The sequence below is a fragment of the Dama dama genome, chromosome 3, assembly GCF_033118175.1.
Source record: "Dama dama isolate Ldn47 chromosome 3, ASM3311817v1, whole genome shotgun sequence".
In the NCBI taxonomy this organism is placed as follows: Eukaryota; Metazoa; Chordata; class Mammalia; order Artiodactyla; family Cervidae; genus Dama; species Dama dama.
The window spans coordinates 43,277,489-43,295,353 of NC_083683.1; the positions used below are offsets into that span (position 1 = coordinate 43,277,489).

Below are 17,865 nucleotides of genomic sequence, written 5' to 3' on the forward strand. Positions count from 1 at the left end.
TAGTATGTACAAAAGCCCCTTTTTCTTTATTTAAATATCCTAAATATATCACGAAGGAACATACACTGCACTTTAATGGTAAAAAGATACAAGTTTATAACATCTTATAAAAACTACCATTTAAAAGTGATCTTGTTCATTTGATAGTCCCCTCCCCTAATAGCAAAATAAGTATATTAAAAAAAAAAAAAAGGTGGAGAGGAAGGGTGGGGTGGGAGGGATTAAAAGCCCCAGGGCCACATAGAGGCAGTGAACATCTGGGGAGAGGGTTAAACGTTGTGGTGGGACCCCACACCTCATTTAACCTTCCAATGTCAAGCCATGGGGCACAATCAGTAGCTAAGTAATGACAAGAGGTTGTTGGAGGCGGGGTGGACGGAGAAGACTTGAGGTGCTGGGAAGGGCAGGGCTGGTGGGGCCCGGTCCAGCAGCTCACCCAGGAATTTGCGCTACTCTTTCCCAGGTCCCCGAATCTCATGTCCTGGTCTCTTAAGAGCTGGTCCCACCGCCATCCCCTTCACTCCAGACACACCTGAGGCATCTTTCCAGTGCTAGACCCCACCCAGTAGAGGGGTGGAATGTCGGGCCCAGGAGCCTTTGCAGTGGCCTGTGATCTCCCTGGGGTGTAAGTGGGACTCTTGGGCGCGGTCACTCCTTTTGCCTCTCGGTTCCCCTCTCCTCACAAACCCACAGCCTCATGAACATCAGCACCTGGACAACTGAGCTAACCACCTGCTCCTGAGTTCCCACTTACCCAGTCCTCGGCAGGGGTGGTTCTGGTATGGCTCTCTGCACATATGCTTAAAAGTTCCCTCTCCCCCACACACTGAAGCAGGAAGCTGAGGCCTGCAGGGGGCTAGGGCACATTCGGACCTAAACACACATTCGCACATGCAAGGGCACACCTCACTAACGTGATTCTCTCCACACACACCCCCAATCCTAAACTGCCTAGTGGCAGGTGGCAGGGAGCAAAGTCTTCCACTTTCAAAAGCACCGTCTGGAAGGACAGTTTTCTAAATGTGTCCCAGACAAACCCCAGCCCCCAGCGGAGCTCTCTGACAGGGGCTGGCTCACATGCAGAAAGAGGCCCAACTTGCAGGGACCAAGGGCTGGTTTCAGGACTCGCCGTCTAGTTTCTGGACCATGTCAAATGTGCCAACACAAACTAGGAGAGAAAAGGCTGCAGGCACGTTCCCCAGCGTTTCCCCATAGGATCTCAGATGCTGTCAGGGAAGAGCTAAAGGGTGCCATGCCTTTCTTTTCCCCAAATCCTCACACGTCAGAGGTATGGAGAGCCCCCCCCCCCGCCCCCCACCATTTCCTTTAGAAGAGGTAACAGGAGTGTGCTGTTGCCTACCTTTTCTGTGAAAGGAAATCACTTCCTGCAGACTGCCATCTCAGACCCCCCACTGACAGCCTGGTTAAGTGCACCAAGTCTCCATGATTCTTCTCTAATTACTCACCACACCCCCATAGGTCAGGACAGCCCACAACCTGGGAGTCAACCAAACCCCCGGAACCTCCCATAAGGATCCTTTCCTTAGCAGGAAGAAAGAGGGTTTTTATTTCACTTTAGAAAATTCATATTCACAAGCCCTGGCTTGGGTAAGCAACATCCTAACCAGCAGTCTGTTGAATCAATCTTAAAAAAACCCTCCAAAGTGAAGCCCTCCAGGCCCCTCGAGCTGAGTTCTTCAGCTCCTCTCGAACCTCAAGGTTCAGGCCTTCAGGTTTTGGGGGAGGGGTAGTCAGGAGAAGCTGTTTCACGCTTGTCCTCCCAAGCTGGGGCTAGAGAAGGGTTTGGCTCAATAATATGCCATCTCCAAGCATACAAACACGAACACTCACATACCACACACATGCACACACACACACCCCTGATCACTTCTGGGGAGGGTGTAGATAAGGTGGTGGTGTTGGAGCAGAGAAGAGCAAAGAATACAGTTAAGAGTAAAACCTACATTAGGTTTCTTCTTCGGTGTTTTCTCCGCAGCACGCCCCCACCACCCCCACAGTTCTTTGTTGCGTAGGGACGGCCATCAAGAAGGAAGCCAAGATCTTTTCCTTTGGGACCAAAAGCTAGACCCTTGTCTCCTCTACCTGAATATAGTGATAGGACATGAGCGAGGAGAACAGCTCACGCTGTTCAACAGTCACGTCAGGGGACACCAAATTCCTTTGTTTCTTGAACAGCTGTCACCCAACTTGGGGCTAGTCTTGGGTGGTTCCTAAGAGGGCACAAGGAGAAAGAACCCACTGTGACATCCATGACTCCCTGCTCAACACCTCTGCCTGGCTTAGGAGTCAGTCAGTATCAGCGAGGTAGCCAAAAACTATCTCCAAGATCAACTACCCAAAGAGAGAAAGGGAAGGGGCTTCAAGGGCCACTCTCACCCAAGTTTCCTCCAAAAGGCACTTGAGCTGAGCCCATTAGGTACCAGTGTGGCACCGGCCACTGCAATAGCCTGGGCCACAACTCCTGCTCTTCCCTGAAGGAAATGAGAGGTACCTGCCTACTCTTCCTGGATCCAGCCCTTGTCTGCTCCTCCCACTGCTCTTCCTTTTGTCCTTACAGTGTATAAGGAGGCCAAAGTAAGCACAGCTGCCATCCCTGATCCTGTTCTTCAAACAGGAGGTGAGGTACAGGGCTGTGGAACATCAAGGATCAACTGCAACTAAAAACTCAATTTGGGGGAGGGCTGGACCAGCCATAGTCCCTGCTTTGACCAGGACTCTATACCTCCGTATTACCTATTTCCACAGTGCGCCTGTTGAAACTGCTTTTGGATAAACAAAAACGAGAACAGAACAAACAAACAAATCCCTCTCCCCAATCTCTTCCATCTCAGCTGCCAGCGGGAGTCCAGGGTTGTGGGAACCACACTTCAGTCTTGGTCCTGCACCTTGAGTCCCCACCTGTGACCTCAGCCAAGGGTCTGGGGACTAGCTTCCCTACCCAGGAATGCTGAAGGAACTTCCCCGAGATACTCAGAGTCTCAGATTATTTACAGAGCTGAAGCTCTGGGGCCTGCCGTCCCCTGATGCACTCTTCCGGTCTCCTGGGTCCACTCCTCCAGGAGGGAGACAGGTACAGACGGGGCGGTGGTGGGACCATCAGACCAGAGGGGCTGCACTCTTCGGTGGATTCTTCTGATCACTCCCACCACCCGGGGCCCCTGCGCCTAGAGAGAAAACTGCCCGTCGGAAGTCTTGGACTGGCACCCTTGGCACATCCGTTTGTGTCTGAGTAATCGATCTGTCCGAGAAAAACACTGAGAAGAAATGGAGGGTTAAGTGCCTGAGAGAAGAAACTTGGTTACCTATCGGCTAGAGTTGTCTTTCCCAAATGGGAGAGGCGCACGTCCCATTCTACATTCCCTTGGCATGTACACAGACAGCATGAGTGCGTAGTGGTTAGGAACACAGCTCTGAAGTCTCAATCCTGGCCTAGGGCGCAGTAGCCATGCAACCTTGGGCAAGCTGTCTCAGCCCTGAATGTGTCCACTCATCTGTAAAATGGGGCTAAAGGTACCTACTCACAGAGCGGCTGCTTCATTTATCAAGTATTTATTCAGTATCTCAAGGCAGGTACAGTTCCTGGGGCTGAGGACAGAGCGAGAACCGGAGGGACAAAGGCCCTGCCCCACAGAGCTTTCATTCTAGGGTTCTGCAGATAGAATCTGAGAGCGTGGAGCAACGCTTGAGACCCAGTCAAGCGTCCAGAAAGTGTTCACTATCATCATTTCTCATCTCTTGTTCTTGTCTCATTTTGGTCCTGGATTTTACAGTCACAACACATCAGGTATTGACCGCTCCCCCAGGGCAGGGATTTTTATCTCTTCCTCCTAAGCGTACCTGTTCTGAAGTTCCAGTCAACGCGTCTCTATCCCTGATCTGCTGTGTCCTTGGGAAACTCAACCTCTCTAAACCTCAATCTCCCCATGGGCGAAATGAAGGCAACACAGCTACCTCACGGAGTTAATGTGAAGGTAACGTCATATACGCTCTCACTGTGCCTGGTACACAGTAAGTACTCAAGAAATGCTATTATTATTATTAGAATTATTCTAATGGTCCCTCCCTGAGGGACCAGAAAGATATACCTATATAAGGCCAGAAAGATATACCTCGCCCCGAAGTACTAACACCATCATGGCCAGGAATGCGAGGTGGCCCCTTGTCAGGCAGGGAGTGGGGGCGAGCCCTGGCTCTTGGGGAAGAAAGTTTGTGTGTGGGTGTGACTGCATGACACGTGAGCTTACCTGGTGACACCGTTCACACTGGTAGGGCTTTTCCCCACTGTGTACACGCTTGTGACGCTCCAGGTGGTACTTCTGGATGAAACGCATATCACATATGTCACACTCAAATGGCTTCTCACCTGGCCCAATCAGAGAGAAGGGAGCATCAGGAGGTATAGACGGCAGGGACCTCACTCCAGGTATCTTCCCAGAAATCTTTACCTTTTAGTAATGTGCTAATGAGGAAAGGTCCCCAAAGCTGCTGGTCTCAGCAATACCAGATACATACAATCTCTTCTGCCTCATTCACTTACCTTCTTCCCCTATTTCTAATACTTGCTCCTTAAAATAAACCCAACAGGAGCTACACACAAACATAATACAAACTATGGACTATGCTCCCCCTCTGAATGTGAGCAAGACTTACCGGTATGAATAAGGATGTGCCTCTTGAGGTGATAACTGCTTCTAAAGGCTCCAAAGCAATGTTCACAAACAAAATTTTTGGGAATCTTTACTTGAAAAGAACCATTTTGTTCCACTACCACCACCTGGGGGCAAGAGTCAGGCACGTCATGAGGCTATCCTATCCCTCTGCCCCCTTCTTGCCTCCATTCTGCCCTGGCCCTGCTGGACAAAGTAACTTCTCTGATGCTGTCATCGCCCATAACCCTCAGAGTTAACAGACCCTTGGACGAAGGAGGTAGGGTGAGCAAGCTGTCTGCTCGGTCAAACCTCACACTCTAAACTGACCTTAGAAGGAGACTGCCTGTCCCTCTGTCACAGGACCTCATGTTCCCCCGACCCTCCCCTTACCAAGGATGTTTCACAGAGGGCAGAGATCAATTGCCAAAGTGGTCTCTGGATGAAGCCAGGGTGACTCAACTCACCAGCTGTGAGGAGAGCTCAGGACTGAGCCAGAGAGGGAAGAAAGAAGAGGGCTGCCTTATTCCCCAAACTGAACAAGTCTGGGGGTTTCCCCATTACCTGCCTTTTTCTTCTTCTTTTTTGGCCGCTCTGCGTGGCTTGTGGGATCTCAGTTCCCTGACCAGGGAATGAACCCGAGCGCTCAACAATGAAAGCGTGGAGTCCTAATCATTGGACTGCCAAGGAATTCCCCATTACCTGCCTTTTTAACAGTCTTTTTTGAATGAGAGGCCTCAGCCAAGCTGTCATCGTCTTTGCGGCTCCGGGATTTATCACTGTCTTTTCGGTGGCCCTTTAAATACAAATCAAATCTAAATGTACAGTCAATCTCAGAACACAAGACAGGAGGCCACAAAGGTGCTTTGAGACAACTTGTGAATCACCTGCCCAGAGCTTTAGAGAAAGTACACATCCATCTCCTCTCCAAGTACCTTGGTTTTAGCGAGCTGTTGTACAGAAAAGACCTTCCTTTCCTGTACCCTCTAAAATACCCACACTCATGGCCCAGCTGTACCCCTTTCCCACTTCCCTAAACAGAAGCACTGAGGATCAAAGCTGGGCATCTCCTGGCAGAGAGCCTGGGCCACCCGACCCCCAGGTGCCGCAATGGACTCAAGTGCTGTACCTGACTCGAGCACCTCAGCACATCAGGGCTACCTGCCCGCTCTCCATTCTCGGCCTGCTTGCTGGCAATCTGGCTCAGCATCATCTTCTTGCTGGCTGCAGTGGGAACCAAACTCACACCTGCTAGGCCTTCACAAGCCAGGAGACTTGCCTAAGTTGAAAGGAGATGAGGTGTCAGGTCACCTGGCAGGGCAGGGCAAAAACAGACTGCCAATTTCCAAAGAACTACCTTAAACACCCAGCTACTAATGTGCAGCTTCTCTCCAAGGAGCGTCCCTCCTTACCACAAAACCCTGCTTCCTTCGAGAGTCCTCCCTAACCCATCTCACCAGGACCAGTTATTCATTTTGTCAAGTGTCAGCATTCAGACACAGACCAAGAGAATCATCAGATGCTACTGACACTTTTGTCATCAGCACTGGGCTGGGTAAAGTGTGTATCTATATATTACTTTGAAGCCACATGAGGCTTAGAAATACCAAGAGTCCGTCCTGTTGACCCACTGACATGGGAGATTTCTAGGGGAACTTTCTTCTTTCTCTCTTGATGACACTTAGCTACACAGAACCCACTTCTGACTGGCAGATCTCACTGGTGCCAAATGTATAGTCTATTAAGCTCTACAAACATGTATCAGTAAAATTAGGTCATTTCTCCCTTTAGATTTAAAATTCTCTAAGTGTTGTCAAATATAAAAATTTTATATTTTATAACAAAGATAAAAATTAAACTACTTGGGAGGATTTGGGAGTTGAATATACAATTTTTCTTCCTCCTCCCCATCCTCACCATTCATGTGTGCATATTCATATTTTTCACAGTCCTTGCTATACATAGTTTAAAAATTACTTAAGGGATGTTTAGGAAAATCGCTACATTCTTCAAACTGACTTTGTTTAGCCAGCACTAGACAATATCCTTTTCTTACTGAAGAAACACTTTTAAGAAACAGTTGGCCAGCAAACTTCCACAAGCAATTTAAAAAGAAATTCCTTTCAGGTGATCAGTACATCCCAGGAACCCCCTCTTTCATCTTCAAGGACTTTGGAGGGAAAGGTCTGGAAGCAAGACTTAACTCTGCTGTTTGCATTGTACAATCTAAGGCAGTTTACTCCACCTCTTTAAGCCTCAGTTTCCTTAAATGCAAAATGTTTACCACTGTATCTACCCTCACAGGGTTGATGAGTTAAGTTAACATACAAAAGCAGCACCCCATACAAAGTTAGCAGTTAGGATAAAGCAGTCTTCTCAGAGCTAGAGTCAACAGGATGCTGTGAAGTGGGTTGCAAACAAAGGAAGAAGAAACTGCATGGCTCCTCCTCTGTAAGGAAAAGAAGGAAGCTGTGCATGCAGCTGGAAGAAAGCCAGTGATTTCTTCCTGGTGAGGCTGGTAGGGTAGGGTCCCTGGAAGGAAGCTGGCAAAAGCTCCGGGGATGCTACAGACAGCTTTTCTCTCCAGATAACTACAATAACCTGTTAAGCCATCCTGTCTCTCCAATCCATCTTGTATCCCCACAAGGGGGATGTGGAAGGACAACTACCTTCCAAATACACTGATCTTATGTCACTCTCCTGCTTAACACTTTTCAGAGAGTCCCCATCCCTTATGGAATAAAGTCTTAATTCCTCAGCAAGGCATAAAAACCCTTCAGTCACACTCAACTTACTTCTCCAGGAAACAACTCCCTCACCCTAACGTGGCTGTCTATCACTATCTCCTGTCTTTAACCATCTGCCCCCCACCCCAACCCGTTCCTCCTTAACTAGCAAACTACCCACAGTACTCTCCACCTCACCGTATCCTCCCAGGACTCTAAGTCTCTGCCCATGCCGTTGTGCTTGTCTGAATGCTCTGTTCTACTTGTTTATCTAGCAAAATCCTATACATCCTTCCAGCTTCAACTTCTTTTTTCATCCAGGCAGAAGGCTCATTCCCTCCTCTACGGTGTACATACCTCCATGATTGCATATTCCTTCAATCAACAGACTCATTGAGTCTGTTCTACTAGCCAGCCACCACACAGTGTTGTGTATATAAAGATAAATAACAGATTGTCTCTTCATCTCCCCCAACCCCAACCCAACTAGCCTGGAAGCCTGCTGGGGTCAGGGTCAATTTTATTCATCTTTGTATCCCCAGCACAATGCCTTGCATGTAACAGGAGCTCAATAAATTCCTGTTGAAAAAAAAACAAATGAAGCATTCACCAGACTGTTTACTCCCTCATGCCCCTCAAAAGTTATTGTACCAAGTGTAGACTGAGTACATGTTGCTTTGTAAATGTCCCATCAGGGCCTGTGATGCAGTATAGCCTACCTCCTTCATTTGACTGGAAGCTCCCTGAAGGCAGGGGCTGTGGCCTGTCTCCTTTCCTTCCTCTAGATCTCCCCCTGGTGTTTAATACAGAGCTTGGCTCACTGGGTTGGTCAATATGTTGACTAAGGCAGCATTCAAGAGTGAAACTGCAAACACGCTTCCCAGTGATCTTGAAGGAGGAGGAGGACTCTAGAGCTTTTTACCTGAGCCATGCTGATTTCTCACTTAATGCAACTCAAAAAGTTCGAGTTTCTTGCTCCACCTTTCCTTAAGACACTGTTGTTTGAAGAACTGTCACCAAATCACTCTAACAACTCTTTCGTGTCCCTTCAGTCCTGCTGCCATACTGAAGTGCCTTTGTCTTCAAACTGAATTTAGTGTCCTCCAAAGTAAAGATAGATGTTCCAAGAATCCCTGGTCTCTGCTTGGCTCCTGCCTACTGTCTGAAAAAAAAGTCTGCCAGTCTTGGTTCTCCAGCTGAATTCTCTGAATGAAATTCACGATCTGTTTCAGAAACCTGAAACCAGAAAGGGAAATGGAGCTGTTAGGTGCAAGATCCTCAGGCCATACAACCTTCAGTGGGCTGAACTCTTTTGCCAGGCGCTCTCTGTGCGACTCTAAACGAAGACATCAGTTTTCTTTCTAGGTCATGAGAAGAAACTGGTCTCCAGGCCACCGATAGGAGCAAAAGTAACTTCGGCCTCTAGTGGAGGCACTGCAGCAGGCCAATTGCTAGGATTTGCCAACTTAGGACTGGAAAAAGGGGGCGGAGGCCCTCTAGGGCTTTTGTGTCCAGTGGGCCGGCCCGCGAAGCTCGCACTCTATTAAGGCGACCAGAAGTGGGGTGGAGAAAAGCTCAGGGGTTAACGCTGGGCGCTTGAGCAGCAGGGAGAAACCGGACCGGCAGAACGAGCCCAGGCCGGCCCACACGTGTGCATTCTCCGAGACCGCCCCAAGGTACGTAAATTCTGTGCGGAGGTGGAAGACAAGGAGACGAAGCCCAACGCTGCGCGTTCCCTCCCATCTTCCCTCCCTCCCTCCAGTCAGTCAGCCAGTCAGCCAGTCAGCCAGTCAGCCAGCCAGCCGCCAGCCGCCAGCCAGCCAGCCGCTGCGCCCGCCGCACGCACCCGGAGAAGAGAGCCCAAGAGCGCGCAAGGTGCGTGCTCGCGCCCGCGTCCCTTCCGAGCAAACCCCCTCAGTCCGGCCGGTGACGCGACTGCACAGCGGTGTGCGCGCAGCCCCTACCTCTCCTCTGGACCACCCTCTCTTCGCCCCGGGCTCCTCCTTCCCTCCCCTCCCCCTTCCCGCGCGGTGCCCCACGGCCTGCGAGCTGCTGGAGCGCTGCCGCCTGCCTCCACAACGCTGCGCTCCCTGGGGCGTGCTCTTACCTGCCAGGCGCGGCCTCCCGCTGTCTCCCCCGCTGCGCGGCGCCTCCTCCAGGCCGCAGCACTCCGTGCCAACCCCGTGGCCGCCGCTGCCCCCGCCGGGACCGAGGCAAGTTTACAAACACCAACCCGGGGCCCGTTTCCCCGGAAGCACTTCCCCTCCCCCTCCGTCCTCTCCTCTGTGCAGCACTATCCACTTCCGGGCGGGGGCAGACAGAAAGGGGGTGAGGCTGAGGGCGCACCGAGGGAGTGCAGCTGGTGAGTGGGCAGTGCCGGCGGCGCGCTGAAGGACGGGAAGAGGGAGGATCGACGGTACGGCGCGTGCGCCGTGTTGCGGGCGCGCCCCCGCGGCCATCTTGATTCTGGGCAGGAAAGAAGGCCCTGAAATGTTGGTGTGCCGAGTGTTTGTTGAGGGTTTTGCTAGGTGAGTTGGTTAGGACTCCTTGAAGAAGCGTCATCACTCTCCTTTCCTCGCAGATGTTCTCCTTGTCGCTTATGAGCCTGGAGCCCCAAATAGTGCCAGAATAGTTCGTACGAGGCCTTTCACGTAGCTCGGTCGGGATCGTCTTTACACGAGCTGTCCATCAGGCGCAGATCTGCAGATTCCGAGGGCCGCCTGTCAGCTGGGAGGGGAGTTAAGTTTTTTGCACGCTCTTGCTGAGTACACTCAACTCCAGTCTGAGAAAGGATTCCCTGGCATGTTCGGCGCACTTCGAAGCCTTTGATTTCCTCATACGGCTTCTGCCTTTATTTCTAGACAGTCCAGTATGTAATATTGGCTTCCTCACCTCCGAAAATGCATAGGACTCTCCTGTTGTTCAGTCGCTCAGTCGTGTCCGACTCTTTGGGACCCCATGGACTTAAGCACGCCAGGCTTCCTGTCCTTCACCATCTCGTAGAACTTGCCCAGACTCTTGTCTGTTGAGTCCGTGATGCCGTCCAACTATTTCATGTTCTTTCGTCCCCTCTGCCTTCAGTCTTTCCCAGCATCAAGGTCTTTTCTAAAGAGTCGGCTCTTCGCCTTAGGTGGCCAAAGTGCTGGAGCTTCAGCTTCAGCATCAGTCCCTGCAATGAATATTCAGGATTGATTTCCTTTAGAGTTGACTGGTTGGATCCCCTTGCAGTCCAAGGGACTCTTCAAGAGTTTTCTCCAACACTACAGTTCAAAAGCATCAATTCTTCAGCGCTCAGCCTTCTTTATGGTTCAACTCTTACATCCGTACATGACTACTGGAAAAACCACAGCTTTGACTAGACGGATCTTTGTCGGCAGAGTAATGTCTTTGCCTTTTAATATGCTGTACAGATTGGTTATAGCTTTTCTTCCAGGGAGCAAACATCTTTTAATTTCATGGCTGCAGTCACCATCTGCAGTGATTTTGGAGCCCAAGAAAATAAAGTCTGTCACTATTTCCATTGTTTCCCCATCTGTTGGCTATGAAGTGATGGGACTGGATGCCATGATCTTAGTTTTTTGAATGTTGAGTTTTTTATTTCCTTATAGCGCTTACGCCTTTATTTCTAGACCATCCAGCATCTAATTTTGGCTTCCTCCCCGAAAAGGCATAGGGCTCTCCTCAGTAGGAAACTGCGGTCTTGTTGGAGATTTGGCAATGAAGGGTGGCCCGTTGGCCCGGCTACGTTAGGAAAACTCGAGCCTTTCTTTAAATTCTGTTCCCAACTTTCCTGCTAAAGATGGGCTTCCCCAGTGACTCAGAGGGTAAAAAAATATGCCTGCAATGCAGGAGACCTGGGTTCGATCCCTGGGTTGGGAAGATCGCCTGAAGAAGGAAATGGCAACCCACTCTAGTTTTCTTACCTGGATAATTCCATGGATGGAGGAGCCTGGCGGGCCACAGTCCATGAGGTTGCAGAGAGTTGGATGCAACTGAGGGACTAACGTTTTCACTTTCTGCTAGAGGTGGACTATGCATTAATGCACTTGATGGAAGGAAATGTCCGTTTTATTTAGGTGCTGTCAGGTTGTGAGTGTAGGGGAATTAAGGCAGATGCCTAAAGAAAAAAAATATTTGTTTATGAATGAAGACAATTCCAGCCACTTTATGTACATAGATTTCGTTTCTGTGAGCACTCCATTTTTTTTTTTTTACCAATTGACAGCAAATCTTTGTGGTCTTAAGATCATCATAGAACAGATCAAATTGAGTGAGATTATCAGAAATAAATCTTTAATTAAGAAAAAAAAAAAAATAGCTCAGGGACTTCCCTGGTGGTCTGGTGATTAAGAATCCGCCTTGTAATGGGGAGGGGGTAGGATATGAGTTCCATACTTGGTGGAGGAACTAAGATCCCACATACCACTGGGCAGTTAAGCCCGTGTGCTGCAACTCCTTAGTGGGCTGCTGCAACTAACACCTGATTCAGCCAATAAATACTTTAAAAAAAAAGCTCATACTTATTTTAATCAATCCACACAGCACAAAAAAATTAAAAGGCAAAAAAAAAATTTTGCCATCTGTATGCTACTCCATGCTCCTGAAGGTAGTCACTTTTATCAGTTTGTTGTGTATACCACCAGGCTTTTATCTATGTTAATAAAAACTTAAAAAAAAAAAAAAAACAACTTTTTTTTTCGTCCAGAATTTGTTTTTGAGCACCACAGTGGCCCAGACAAAAGTGTTTTACACATCTTCTAAGTAGTTTCACATTTTATTATTATTTTTTTTAGTTTCACATTTTAAAAATTGTTTCAGTATTCCAGCAATTTGTATTTTAGTTTGTCTAGGCCTATCCTCAATGAACATTCAGGTTAGTTCCAGTTTTTTTGTTTTATAAACCATGCTGTAATGAACATCCTTATAGTGATCCTTTTGTTTTTATAGATAGATTTATAGGTAGGAAATGGGCATTTAAAATTTTAATAGGTCCTGCGAAGTTGAGTTTCAGGGGTTTGTAACAGTTTACACATTGAGAGCCATGTGTGAGAGTGCCCAGTCCTGCAATCTTGGCAATACTGGATGCTATGAATTTTTTATACAGTTGCCAACTTGATAGGTAAAAAATAATAATTTCATTATTTTAATTTGCATATCATTAATAGTGAAGTTGAGCATCTCTTGTTGCTTTTTGACCATTTTAATTGTTTTTATAAACTGCCTGTTCACATCTCTTGCCTGTTAAGGAAAAAGTAGATCGTTTGTCTATTTTGTATTGACTGGGAGAAATCTTCTCCATGTTACACTAACTTTTCATTTGTCATATGCTTTTAAAATGTTTTTCTCTTATTTTTCATTTATCTTTGAACTTTTTTTTAGAGTGGAAGTTGTGTTTTGTGGGAAAATATTTGAAACATTTCTATGAAAATAGTTACAAGAAAAGAATGTTTACAATCAAAACTAATATTCTATTAGAGCTACTGGCCACCCAAAAGTCATTATTATTATTTATTTATTTTTGGCTGTGCTGGGTCTTCATTTCTGCAGGTGGGCTTTCTTTGGTTGCAGTGCATGGGTTTCTCATTGCGATGGCTTCTTGTTTCAGAGTGTGGACTCTAGGATGTGTGGGCTTCAATAGTTGCAGTGTAAGGGCTTAGTTGCCCCACAGCATGTGGAATCTTCCTGGAGCAGGGATAGGACCCCTGCCCCCTGCATTGGCAGGCAATTCTTAACCACTGAACCACCAGGAAACTCCAATTTTCATATTTTTATAATAAGTATTTTCACATGATATATCCATTCACAAAGAGAATCAAATTGACAAAATACTAAAGCCAGTGAGTTCAGCTGCATCGCCAGATGTATGATTAACAAACAACTCATATAAATAAAATATGAGAACAATAATCAACCATAAAAATATCATAGAATGATATCATTCACAATAAAAAAGTTTACATTTATAGACGTAAATTTAACAGGAAATTGCAAGTTATGCATTAAGAAAATCAGATTATTTTAGTGGAAAACAAAAAGGGCTTAATTATTATGATTTTTGACTGTGCCGCATGGCTTGTGGGATCTTAGTTACCTGACCAGGGATTGAACCTGGACCAAGGCATTGAAAGCACCATGTCCTCACCACTCACTGGTCCACCAGGAACTTCCCCAAATGCTTGATTAGGTGGAGTTTTATCATGTCTGTGAATAGGAAGACTTAATATTGTAGAGACAAAGTTTTTGCGTTAGATTAAGTTAAATGCTTATTAAAACAGGACTTTGCATGGAACTTAAAGTGACTTTTAAATTTGCAAGGAAAGGAATAATTGCAGGAGAGCAAAGGCCATTTTGGAAAACAGTGAGTAGGTAAAATGATGATGAGGCAGGGGGAGTAAAGCCATGAATCATCTTTAACCACTTTAATGTTTCTTTCTTTAAACAGAATTTTTAAAGTTTTATGTAGTCAAATCTGCCTGTGGTTTTGGGGTTTTTGTGAAATGCTACCTCAATATTATAAAAATATTTCCCTGTATTTCCTTCTGGTATTCTTAGAGTTGTATATTTTCAACTTTATGCCTTTACCTCAGCTGCAGTTTATTTTTGTGTGTGGTGAGAAGTAGTGAGAAATGCCAGACTTAAAAGGGACCAGTGATGTAGTGGGAAAGGTCCTAGCCTAGATGTCACCTTTGTAATCTTGGACAAATTAATTTCACTCTGTCTGGTTCAAGAGTCCTTGACTTGAAAATGAGAGTCAGGCTAATTTCTAGCACTACTGTGAAGCCCAAGTAAGATCATAGGTGAAAAGTCTTTAAGAAAAAAGAAAAAACCCTTTGCATATCTTCTAAAGTATCATTAATACTGATTTTTGGTTTATACACATCATATGTGAGTGAAGTGCAGCATCATTTTTCAGAACCTGGAAACAGTTTATTCAAGTTTGTGCAAGAGACATCTGTGCCGTCTACCTATTACCCCATCGACTCAACACCCACATTAGTAATGGCTCCAGTTCTTGTGTGTAGTGTTTTCTCCCCTTCTAGATTGTAAATTCCTGGGTGAGGGAGAGAGGTCTAAGTCTTAATCCTTAAGTAAAGCACCAAATAGAAAATAGGCATTCAGGAGAAGGAAATGGCAACCCACTCCAGTATTCTTGCCTGGAAAAGTCCATGGACAGAGGAGTCTGGCGGGCTGAAGTCCATGGGGTTACATGACTGAGCATGTGTGCACGAGGGTGGAGGAAAATGGGTTGGTAGCAATAAAGTGGTAGAACTAAAAAAAAAAAAAAAATAGAAAGAAAATAGGCATTCAGGAAATGTATTAATTTTCATCTTTCCCACTACTACTGCTACTTGGCGGAAGGAAAAGGAGAGTGGGAAAGATGAAGACGAATATTTTCCTGAGTGCTTATTTTGTATTTGGTGCTTTATTTAAAGGGCTTCCCAGGTGGCACAGTGGTAAAGAATTTGTCTGCCAATGCAAGAGATGCAAGAGAACAGGTTTGATCCCTGGGTTGGGAAGATCCCCTGGAGAAGGAAATGGCAACCCACTCCAGTATTCTTTCCTGGAGAATTCCATGGACAGAGGAGCCTGGTGGGCTACAGTCCTTGGGGTTGCAAAGAGTTGGACACGCCTAAGCATGCATGTACGCATGCTTTACTTAAAGAAGGTAAGACTTAAACCTCTCCCCGCCCAGGAATTTACAGTCTTTCAGAAGGGCAGAAAACACTGTATACACAGGAACTGGAACCACTATTAACCTGGGGGTTGAGTCAGTGGGGTAATAGGTAGACAGCACAGAGGTCAGTGTTTTCACTTTCTAACAATGAATAAACCTGACTGAAAGTGCTTTAAGAAGCAAGTGCCCTAATCCTTTTGCCCTCATGCAGGCTTCCTCCTGGGCAACCTTCCTCAGCGTCCTTTGGTACACTTTCCCTTCAGGCCCACCCCATCACTTTTTCAAGTGGTGTTTTAATGATTACCGATCAGATTGGTCTTTTCAGAACAGTCTTTTCCTGCACCAGCTCTCTATCACCTTAAGGAGTGTCAGAGTGTTTTCTCTTTGAAGGCTGCCCTGGGCCAATTGAGTGGAGTCAAGCAGCCTTCCTTTTCTCTAGTGAGCAACCGTGCCTTAATTCTACACACTGGCCTCCCTCTTGACTTGTTAGCTGGAGTGAGCAGAGCAGACACACAGCAGCTGGGGCGGTGCCGGGCAGCAGATACTCAGTCGCTATTTGTTGAACTAGCTGAACCCGTCCCTCTCTCAGAGCCAGCTGGGCTGCATGGTAGAAATGAGCGGTATTGGCTACCTTGGTCACCTGGTAGGCCTTTTAGATGGGAGTGAATTTTAGGATTTGGGAAACCACACACGATGTAATGGGGTCATTCCTTGAGCCTGGTATACAGATTGGAATTTTTGTTGCCTTTTCATTCCTTCTTTTATGTTCCTTAAACATAATCTTTATTTGAATTTGTAAGTCAATGGAATTATCACAGAAAATTATAAAAATATAGAAGTACATAAATAAGAAAATGAAAATCGTCTATAATCCCAATACCCAGAAATAACCACAGTTAATGTTTTGAAGATTTTTCCAGTTCTTTATTTTATTTTATTTTTCCCCCTCCCCGCTCCCCCAGTTCTTTAAAGAAATGCATGGGGAGTGACTGCTAGTAGATATGGGGTTTCTTTTGGGGATGATGACAATGTTCTTGATAGTGTGATCCATGCACAACTTTGTGAATATACTAAAAAGCACCAAATTGTACACTTGAAAAGGGTGAACTTTGTGGTATGTGAATCATATCTCAATAAAGCTCTTATATTTAAAAAAAAACTTGTAGGTGCATACACATAGTATTGTTTTCTAAACTGAGAGGAAGTGCGTATACTATGCTCCTTTGCTGCTAAATGTTTCAGCCTGTTTCGAAAGAATAAGAACATTCTCTTCCATAACTGCAATGCAGTGATCAAGCCATTCGCAGATTCCACCAGTTCTTCCAGTGACTTTCTTTACAGTAGTTTTTTCCTTCCTTATCCAGGAGCCCATTTAAGATCACGTGCTCCTTTTGGTTGTACTGTCTCTAGTTTCCTTCAGTCTGGAACAGCTGCTTAGTTTTTCCTTGATTTTCATGATACTGACATTTTTGAAGATTACAGGCTACGTTGTTTTGTAGAATGATCCTCAATTTAGATGTTTCCTCATCGTTAAATTCAGGTGGTGCATTTTTGGCAGCAGTGATGCTGAGAGCTTTTCCATGCCTTACATCAGGAGACCCACAACGACCGACCGTCTGCCCCACAATTGGTGATGTTATCCTTTTTTTTTTTTTTTTTTGGATGTTATCCTTAGTTAAAGTTACCACTTCTTTTTAAAGTGCTTTTAAGGAAAAGAATTTTACATCAACCAGAAGAAAAAGCTTTATCTAGGTTTTAGTGTTGTGTTGATGTTTTGAATGAGAAAGACAAAGTAACCTTTGAAGATTAAATAAAAAGGAAAAAAAAAATCAACTGAGGAAAAGGAGGGAGGAGCTCAGAGTTTAGGTTTCAGAAGATGGTACCATTCACGTAACCAGGGAACTCGAGGACAAGAAAACATTTGACAAGAGAACATTGAGAAGGCTGATAATGAGTCCACTTTTGGACCATTTGAGTGTGAAGTCCTGTGAGACTTCCAAATTAGGCAGGGGGCATCATGGATCTGGGCTGGCGAGAGAGCTCTTGGATGGAGGAGTCACCAGCCTGTAGCCCTGGGAGTGGATGAGTGTCCAGGGAGAGGTGCAGAACACAAATGAAAGAGGCCCTGGAATAGAACCCTGAGCGGCTCTCGAGGGAGGGCCAGAGGAAGGTGGAGAGGCAAAGAGAGCTAAGGAAGTGGTCAGGAGTAGTCATGTGGAAGCCAGTGAAAGAAAATATTTCAAGATGGAATGCAAACTATATTTAATGGTCCCAGAGGGGTCAAGCAGGATAAAGATGATATGTATCTGTTAGATTTGGATGCAGGGACATTCTCAGTGGCCTTGAAGGTGGAAGCTGCATGGTACTGGGCTCAGAAAAGTATGAGAGGAAAGAAATGGAGTGGAGCTGTTTTAAGAAGGTTGGTTGAGAAGAGGAGGTAGCTGGAGTTGGGAACATGTGAGAGGTTTAGACAATTTCAAATGCTGTGATAAAAAAATAAAATGCTGTGATAAAGGGGTAGTGGGAAGGAGAGTTGAAGAAATGGGAGGGGGGACTCAAGAGGGTATCCATGGAGGAGGAGGAGAGAAAGCCTTTAGATCAAGGGTTCCAACTCAGACATCTACAGGGCCAGGTTGGTAAAGCAGATGAGTGAGGTGGGCTGTGTGGACTAAGGGGAACTGCTGCTGCTGCTGCTAAGTCGCTTCAGTCGTGTCCGACTCTGTGTGACCCCATAGATGGCAGCCCACCAGGTTCTGCCGTCCCTGGGATTCTCCAGGCAAGAGTACTGGAGTGGGTT

At 46.3% G+C, this 17,865-nt stretch overlaps 2 protein-coding genes across 14 annotated transcripts in view; one reads left to right on the forward strand and one right to left on the reverse strand.

Annotated features, from left to right (window-relative positions):
- Positions 1-9,637, reverse strand: ZNF740 (zinc finger protein 740). Of its 4 annotated transcripts, none has more exons than XM_061127175.1 (7): positions 9,501-9,637; positions 8,316-8,629; positions 5,797-5,946; positions 5,374-5,463; positions 4,672-4,795; positions 4,266-4,384; positions 1-3,275 (listed from the first exon to the last, which is right to left on the reverse strand). In XM_061127175.1, the coding sequence occupies exons 2-7, from the start codon at positions 8,322-8,324 to the stop codon at positions 3,186-3,188; spliced, it is 582 nt and encodes a 193-aa protein (XP_060983158.1). In that variant the 5' UTR covers positions 8,325-8,629; positions 9,501-9,637; the 3' UTR covers positions 1-3,185. The 4 variants fall into 4 exon arrangements, with proteins under 4 accessions (XP_060983158.1, XP_060983187.1, XP_060983167.1 ...); XM_061127204.1 differs by having other exon boundaries at positions 5,797-5,978; XM_061127184.1 differs by having other exon boundaries at positions 8,113-8,629.
- The window catches only part of CSAD (cysteine sulfinic acid decarboxylase), a 26,581-nt gene continuing 17,871 nt past the window's right edge, over positions 9,156-17,865 (forward strand). For 2 of the 10 annotated variants that reach the window (XM_061127121.1, XM_061127111.1), the window contains exon 1: positions 9,156-9,268. Coding sequence is in view for 4 of the 10 variants with exons in the window: in XM_061127087.1 (XP_060983070.1) it covers positions 14,867-15,059; positions 16,609-16,698 (283 nt within the window). In the remaining 6 variants the exon portion in view is untranslated. Of the gene's footprint in view, positions 9,269-9,481; positions 9,607-9,734; positions 9,756-9,776; positions 9,922-14,854; positions 15,060-16,608; positions 16,699-17,865 lie in introns of those variants that run through there. The other 8 variants (XM_061127095.1, XM_061127138.1, XM_061127163.1 and 5 more) reach the window with 8 other exon arrangements.